Source organism: Trachemys scripta, chromosome 15 (genome assembly GCF_013100865.1).
Source record: "Trachemys scripta elegans isolate TJP31775 chromosome 15, CAS_Tse_1.0, whole genome shotgun sequence".
NCBI lineage: Eukaryota > Metazoa > Chordata > Testudines > Emydidae > Trachemys > Trachemys scripta.
In genome coordinates this window covers 19,019,817-19,028,833 of record NC_048312.1, presented here as the reverse complement: position 1 = coordinate 19,028,833, position 9,017 = coordinate 19,019,817, and the positions used below count along the sequence as shown (strand labels likewise).

General features: G+C 46.2%; 1 gene segment (V, D, J or C); it reads left to right on the top strand.

Annotated features, from left to right (window-relative positions):
- Positions 1-2,708: 2,708 nt before the first annotated feature.
- Positions 2,709-6,192, top strand: LOC117888220. The segment is given in 2 exon segments: positions 2,709-2,760; positions 5,525-6,192. Coding segments are annotated over 2 exon segments (375 nt in total).
- The last annotated feature ends 2,825 nt before the right edge of the window (positions 6,193-9,017 follow it).

Sequence of the window (9,017 nt, the reverse complement as noted above, 5' to 3'; positions counted from 1 at the left end):
CAGGTGTGCTGTTCTCTCCCCATCAGATGAGTGCCACTCCAGGGGAAATTCCAGTTCAAACATTTTCAACTAGCTTCCATTGGCTTGATTTGTCTGCTAGGGTTTGGAAAGCAGAGGGGTTTTTGGTCCACTGGCTCAGAGACCCAGAGAGCAGCTAAAAAAAACCCAGTGGAGTCTACCAGAACTTCTACCTGGAGAAGGTGTGGGGTGTCTCCCCTCTGAGTCCGTACCTGTGTTTCTCTACAGGTCCCCAACATTGCTACGTTCAGATTTCACAGGCACCCACTTGAGGCCTGATTCTCCTTTCATACCAGTGTAAACTGGCAGTAATGCCATTAAATTCAATGGAGTCATGCTCGACTGAGACTAGCCCATAGCATCCACTGGGATCTCTGTCCTTGTTTTCTAGAGCTGTAAGCACCTGAGCGTCACAACAGGCAGTGTTACAGTACGACCATAGTATGCATGGTGCCATGGGTTGCACCCTTAGAGGTGAACTGCAGGACTATTAAAAATTTACTCATTACTGGTATTGCTGTGCTGAATGTGTCCATTAGCCATGCACAGCAATGAGACGTCAGGTATCTGTTATGTCAAGGAGCGCTCCATTCTGGGAGATCTTCAGCAAGTGCCAGGAAGATGTCAAAGGGTGTGGAAGGATTTTTAAAAGCTCTCCTCACCGCTTAGTTAGGGAGCCAGGGAGCCGGAGAGCCGTGCTTTGCTTTAAAATGCAGAGTTGGGAAAAGTGTCTTACAGATTCACTCCTCATCGTCCCAGTGCAGAGTCTTGGGGTGAGAGCAGAGTTGGGCATATGCTGTCTGAGAAAGATGTTGCCATATTATTTCATCTGAGCTAACCCATGCTGTGCTTCAGTGCACAAAGCATGCACAGCCCCTCCTCTGTATTTTTCCCTGAGCACTTTACAGAAAGCTGAGCTCTTCTGCATCTGTATAAAGACTTATCCTAAACCACCCCAGGGTTTAGCCAGCATAGACCCTGGTGGAGGCTCCCAGTCCATCTAGAGACCAGCTTGCTGCACAGATGAGCTGCAAACCTCCCCGCATGGGAGAGCGCAGGGGGGGTGGGGGGCACCATTGCCCCCAAAGTAGACTTCACTGATCAATACATGAGCTTTTCTTTCAGTTCCCGTACATTAATTCTGACACTTAGCCGGACTCTATAGATACCAAAGAGAGAAAGAAGTTCACATTTCCAGACAGAGGGATGGTGCAGTGCTCTGGAAGGACAGATGAAATCCACTGAGTAGAGAGAGGGATCACAGTTAAGATCTTCGTTGCTGATGCCTGATGTGAGAGGGGGTTAGCATCACAAGTGAACAGTCTACTGGGCACCAGGAAGTGAATCTGCCCCGTGAACCTCTGGAGGGAGAGGAGAGCTCTGTAATGCTGAGAGTTTGAAATCAACACCTTTAAGGCAAGAGGGCCTGGTTCAATTGGCAAAAAGATCAGAATACAGATACAGGCTGAAGTTAATTCTCCAGGCTGCTTCCAGATTGCTGTATCCTGCCGTATTATTAAATGACCAGCCTTACAAAGACTTGGTAAATTCAAGTTTACCAGACAGACACAGCCTTAATAGTCCCAGAAAAACTTGGAGGTTCCTGACTGGTTTTCAGCTACCAAAGCAGTCAGGAAAACCTGTACTGAACCTACTGCTAGGCCCTAAAGCAAGGATGATGTAGATTTTGTTCCCTGGGAAGTAAACCATAAGCACTGGGTCATTGTCTCACAGTTCCAGACGTATCCTGAACCAGACACCCTATTGCCAAGGGCCGACACAGCAATATCTCCTGTGAATATGGGATGGAGCAGCTTCTGCCCTCGTCCTGGAGTCTCCTGAAGATGTGGATCAGATAAGGTACAGTACAGTTATCCTAACTTCTCCCATAAGACAATAATGACATCTACAGAGAACGGTATCACTTACTATAACAATGCAGTAGTAGTTTTCACACATCATTTCCAACATACTGCATTCAGTGGTCATTGCCTGCATTGTCCTGGCTCTCCAGTGCTTGAAATAGGTTCTCCGACTTCATTTTTAAGTGTTGCAATCCTGCAAAACCCAGGAGTCTGACCTACCTAATACCCGTTGTATCCTCTAAAGGATTGCACACGAAAAACAATGAAACTGTGAAGCTATATGGGATATAAATGCAGGAATTGGCCCTTGGTGTTCATGTCTATAGGTTCTCCAGGTTCTCCACAGAGGAGCCTATCATATCTGCAAAAGACCTCTGAATCAGTGAAGAGCAGAATGTTCTGTTATTCTGTCCAAGTGTTCTTCCCCCAGAAGACTACACTTCCAGAAACACTGGCGCAGCAACAACCAATGATAAGCATCAAGTGCTGGAACTATAGTGTGGTTCTTCCCAGGATATCCAGTAGGTTTCCCCTACTGAAATGTCTGGCACATATTCTCCCTTTATTCTGCATGAAGATATCCATGGTGGTGTTCATTAGACTGGAGGTAGCAACGTTCTCATTCTACACATGGTGTCCACGTGGGAGCACCCTGCTGTGCGAATGCCCAACCAACATTTCATTCATTGGACCCAGGAGTCTCCTCAGAGAGAAGGAATGTCATCCTGATCTCTGGCATCACAGAAACGATCCAGCAGGAACTGGACAATTCCTGATTCAGCACATCCATGGGGTCACCTTCTGCTTGGAGGTTTTTGCACAGCCATGTGCCACTGTGTGTATGTCTTCGGAGGAGGAACCCAGCTAACCGTCCTTGGTAAGTAACTGCAATATTCCTCTATAATCATTGTCCAGCTAGTTTATTACTTGTTTTAAAAAAAAACTTTGCATCTTTTTGTTCCAGCCCGGGTGGTATAATGTATCACACAAATAGTTTTCTTTCCTTTTACTCTGTGATTAAGAAGGGGCTTGTAGTTCTAGCCTCAGAATTTATCACAAGTGAAGTATTTTGTCTTTTTAAAAAACTGATATAAGTTTCTCCCAGGAGTGAAATTTCTAAGTTCCTTGCCCTAGTTTGTTTGATGTTGGTTGGTTTTTTTAGATCACAGAAGGTTTTTTGGGGGGAGGCGAAACTGTGAGCCAGTCAATTAGAATTCTGCTAGTTTACGCAGCAGGAATGTTTTTGGTTTTCCTCCTTTCTTTGAAGGATACCCCCCGATACAATCATTTAGAAAGGGAACGCTGTGCTTTTATATAGGAGCACTATTTTTCAGAAGACTGTTGTGTCACCAAGACAAACTGCCACTCGGCTTCTGAGACAAACCAACACTTTGTTTGCTTTCTTCTTCTAGTTCAGATTTCCACCAATACCCAATGTAGAGCAGGAGTTACATTGTTAAAGTTAACAGTGATTGGGCATGGAAAAGTGAGAAAAGGGGGCTTCTTAATTCAGGCGGCCGCAGGTTTCCCCTGCTGAAACTCCTGGCATATATTCTCCCTTTATTCTGCATGAAGATCTCCCACTGAGCTTCATGTGAAATCAAGGGGAGGGTGAGACATATTAGGCTCTTTTATGACAGTCTCCAATATTAAAATGTACTTAGAAGAAATATGGCAAGGAGTAATTAGTGACAGGCCTGGGCCATCTGGGTCCTTGTAGTCAGGGGAACATAGAGACTCTCAGCATTTATCAAACCTGCAGTACATTTGGGGAAATCCCAGCCCCGCTGAAGCAGTCGGAGTTTTGCCATTGACTGCGGTGGGACCAGAGTTTCACTCATTGTGCCTTGTGAGGCTCTCAGAGCATTTTACAATAGTGGTTACGATTCCTTACGTCACAGCTGGGGAATGTGAAGTGCAGAGGTGAAGTGACCTGCCCAAGGTCTTACAGCACATCAGTATCAGAGTCAGGACTAGTGCCCAGGTCTTCTCGCTCACCCTCTCCCGCTCTAGACCTCCCTTGCTAGACAGTTCTATTTACAAAGGGTCACCTCCTCCCCAGCCAAACTGTCACCATCGGCAACAGTTACCACATCAAATCGAGCCAAACACAAAACGCTCAACGCCTAAACTACGGGGATTTATTAAAATAAAAGGGAAACTTTCCTGAAGGGTTACAATAGCACTGAGGCTTCCAGCTACAATAGGGACTTGAGAGCTAGACAGATTTAGGTTTCCCCAAAACCTATAACACAAAGAGCTTGTCAGTATTTTAGAGGGGAAAACTACTGAGGTTAACAGAAAATGAAGCTTAAAGGCTGCAAGACCCTGCAGAACAATGTTCCTAAAATTTTGACGCTTAGGAAGAGGAAGCCTCCCTACGAATATATTAGCCTGTTTGCGGGATTGTGTCCTTAAGCAGCAATTTGGACTGGAATAATCCAAGAACACTACATCAAACAGATTATACGGCAAGCTCTGGAATTGCCTTCATTTGCTTTGCTGAACTCTGAATTTTAATGGCATTCTCGGGAGGGGGAAGCACGGAGGTGTTTGTTTTTTCTTGCCTTGCTAGTGATAGGTCTTTTAAATAAGACTTGAACTCACTTTTTGAAAATGCATCTAGTTACTGACTTGGGTATGAACTGTGAAACGTGCTAGATACTTAGGACTAGATTCTGATCTCAGTTACACCCGTGTAAGTTCAGAATCACACTACTAAAGACAATGGAGTCAGTACTGCTAACAGGCTAGATCGTTACCTAGGGCCTGATGAGCGTCTTTCCATTCAATTCAATGGGCGTTGGATCACACGCTCGCTCTTAAGTTTCCCGTCTTTATTTAAAACTGATAAAATCCGTGGAAGAAAAAAGCTGAAAAGTGGGTTTTATAACATTTTATGAAATAACTTAAAAAAAAAAAAACTCCCTCAAAAATACAATTTTTGCAGCTTTGAACATTATTTTCAGCGTAGCCTAATGGAGATAATTATCTCCGCAATGTCTGGGACCTTGCCTCAGGAGTGCAGGGCATAGGAAGAGGCTAACAGTTGGATACAGTAATTGAAAGGGAAGCATTTTTCAACAGACGGGGCACCCCATTTTCTGTAACTCCAGCCATGCAAAAACTAAGTAAGTGTTCTCAGCTATGGCTCCAAGGTACAATGAAACCACTAATCAGATGACACTCATGACCTCAAAGACTAGCTGCATTTGTTTAGTAGCGCCATGTACAGCTCGGAGCATGGGCGCTGGCAGCTGTAGTATGCTGTTATTGATGAGAGTTCGGTGCAATACCTCTGTCAGATGTTTTTCCTGATAGCTCTCAGCACGTGCACCTCTGAGGTCTGAGTCAGGGCCCAATCCTCAATTCTTACTCCTCTAAGTAGTCCTTACACAGCTAGCCCCATTGTAACATTAACGTCATTGAGAATATGCACATTGGTCATAAATATTCACAGCAATAGTTGGACTCCAAGCTCCATTGTCATATGGGAAAAAAAACTCAAACTGAATGAAAATTGGCGATCATACCCATTTAGCTCTAAAATCTTTTCCTTCCTTCTGCATTGACAGTTTCTAGAATTCAGCTGATGTTAAACATTCTCCTTAATCCTCACAATGAGTTTCCTTGTCTTTTAGGTCAGCCAAAGGCATCTCCTACCGTGCACCTCTTCCCTCCATCCTCGGAAGAGATAAAAACAAAGAGCAAAGCCACACTGGTGTGTCTGCTGGGCAGCTTTTACCCAGGGTCAGTCCAAGTCACCTGGAAAGCTGATGGCCAGCAAATCTCCACTGGAGTGGAGACGACCAAACCCTCCAAACAGAGTGACAACAAGTACATGGCCAGCAGTTATCTGTCTCTGGATGCATCAAAGTGGAAGACCCATGAGACCTACACCTGCCAGGTGACACACGATGGGAAGAGCTTCGAGAAGTCTCTGAAGAGCTCAGAGTGTTCTTAACAGGGGGCTCAGCTGGTTCCTGTGTCAGTCACTAGAGAGTTTCCCAGGGGAGCCAGGAACCATAATGCTGATTTCCAGCAAAACTGCTTCCTGTTTTATGTGATCCCTTTGATACCCACTGTTATTCCCATGTTCCCACTGCTCTCGCCCCTCTGCATTCCCTGGAAATGTCCTTCCTGCTTCAGCCTCTGATGCAGCCTTGTTACGCTATTAATAAAACCAGAAACATTCAGCTATCGTGGTGTCTGTGCAGAGTTAAACCTCTTCTGTCCTCTTCACACTTACTGACTGTATTTGAACTACTTACATTATCTTCCAATAAAACATGTACCTTTATCATCCAAATGTTCATCCTTCTGCATCTGAATCTCTTTTGCGTTACACTTTTTCTTAGCTACTTACTACACAGCTAACAGCACAGAGCTGGGGTGTTATTCCTTGGGAGTCATAGAAGAGCTAACGATTGATCTGATCTAAGGTGGTAACACCAAACCCAGGGGTCCCTACTGCAGAAACTCTCCCCTGAAGCAAGTTCTGTTGGTTAATTACAGAAGACCAAATTCTACCTAAGTCCCATTGAAGTCAATGGGGCTAATCCCAGAGTAAGATGGGATACATTCCAAATGAGCAAGGATGACAGAATGCAGAGATGTTTGATTGTGTAATGCGAACGCTCTAGTTATAATTAAATCAGAACAATCCAGGCTTCTCTGAGGTTTATAGCTCTATGCTGCTCATAGTTTCTGATGAGTCAGTTCACACTATTGGACTCTTAAATACAATTGTCTAGTCTTGCAGCAAAACCACACACCATATTGAGGTATTATTTTCCCTTAGCGCAATGACAGTGTCTAAACCTGCAGATACAATGGACATGCCAGACAGCAGCACTTGGGTACCACTGGGAACCAAGTTCCTACGGAGGAGTTATCAAAGACTCCAAGTGCCCAGGTTAGATGCAACCAAAGGAGATGACTTTATTAAAACAGAGTCTTCAGTAATGATGTACACTTTAAAATAATAATTGAGGAGCTCAAGGGGTGTGGGGAATGGGTTAAATCAGTTTGCTCATGGAAGGACTTGAAAAGGGGGTATGCACCATCTAGCACTAGTGTTTGGGGTCCCCTCCCTGGCCTGCCAGGTTCTCCACCTCAGAAAGGGAGTTCGGAATTGGGGACAGGGGAAAAACCTGTCTCCTTCTTTCCTCCCTCTACCCAGATCTGTACAATGGACACTGGCCAGTACTATGCATGGTGGAAAGAAATACATGCGCGCACACACAGGGAGGGAGCTGCGAGATGGAGCCAATGAGTTGGCAGTCATGTTTTAAAACATTTACTTATTAAAAGGCTCCAGGCACAGAGGAACTTTTCTTTTGCTCAGTTGCTACAATGTAGTTGTTTCACCTGCATTGACATTTGAGATGGACCCAAACTCAAAGTCCTGCTCTGGATCTCGATCTCAAACACCCCAAAGATCATGATAGGGTGGGTGGGGTGGGGTGGGGTGGAGGGGGGGAGAAGAGAGGAGAGGGGGCCTTTAGCTCAAGTTTTTGCCTCTACGTTGGGGCATGAATCCTCCGCCACTCAGAGTTCTGCACCCGGGAGAAACTGGGCCTGATCCTCTCTCGCTGACCCCCGCTTTACACGGGGCTCGTTGTGCTGACTTCAGTGCAGTTTCTTCCAGTTTACCCGGTTGCAAGTGAGGGGGGAAATCAGGCCCAGGATGTTTCTTCTTTCTCCAGCGATGGAAGCCAGCGATTAGCATCAGCGTTACAAACCCCCTCACTAGCCCCTGGCTGCGACCATAGCACCCGTTAGCTAACAACCATGGTAACCAGAGAGCACCATGCTGAGGCTGTTTAATGGTGTCAGTGATGGGATAAAGAAACGAGGTTCAGCTCCTAGTGGCCAAGTCTCCACATCCCAAAATTACCACCGCAGACGGCCCCTTTATGGGCCTTTACAGCGGAACAGCCAAGGGCTGAATTGGCCTGGACATTTGGGCCCACTCACCCTAGAGCCAGGCCTTCCCACTTAGGGTTGAGGCGCATTGGCAGGGCATCATGGGGAAATCCTACATGCTACACCTCTAAAGAGGGCTTTGGGCTCTAGGCCTGCCATTCCAACCCCTTTCCTAAGCCCTTCAGCCCTGGGTGCCCAAAGTTAGGGACCTAAGTCCATATTTAGGCACCAAATTGAGTGGCTTGGTTCTCCGAGGTGCCAAGAACTGCAGCTGCAGCTGGAACCAGGGCAAAAATATTGGCCTAAAAAAATAAAGCGATAGAAGAATGGTAAAAAGAAAGTGTCCGGCAGACCCCTACTGCCCGTTAGAGGGGTAAAAGCAGGACGGAGCTCACACGAGTTATGAACAGGGCTGCGCATGATGGGTCATTACCCTGAAAGATGGTCTCTTTGAGTACAGAAAGCCATGCATGCAGGTAGGCACTTGAAATTATTGAGGAATGGCAAAGGCAGGTAATGACCTAGTGTCCTTAATGACATCAGTTATCAGGTTTCCAGGCCGGCCCCATCGAAACCAATGGAAGCTCTGCCATTGACCTCAACGGGGAGCGGACAGGCCCTTACTGCTTGGAACGGCTTCCTTATTAGCCAGAAATCTCTTCACTTCCCAGAGAGTTGGACATTCCTTCATGGAATCCATCCAGAGCAAACACTTGGAGCCAGATTCTCTGCTGTGGCCAAGAGCCGCTCCATACAGCAGGGGATATCAGGGGTCAGGATGAGGACATCAGGGGGTCAGTTACAGCTCCATGATTCTGGGCATGATCCAGAGCCTGTGGGTGTTTTTCCATTAGTTTCAGTGGTGTTTGGATCAGGTCCTGTGAGCCCAGCTGTCCCCAGCAGGCTCAGAACAATGGGACGAGACTGGACCTCTAACCCTGCCCCCAACATATTTGACTTGAATTCAGCTCTATAAATGGGCGAAGGGGTGGGGGTGGAGGAGTGTATTCTATACAAACCAGTTTGCCCATCCCTACAACCCTGCTAGGACCACCCTGCTGAGTGTTCCCAATAAGCTCATTTCACCTCTTGTGCCAGGAGTTTCTACAGAGAGAAGACATCTCATCCTGCTCTTGGGCATCAGAGGAATAACCCCAAAGGAGTTTTTCCATGCTGGATTCATAACACGAGTGGGATTTTCCTCTC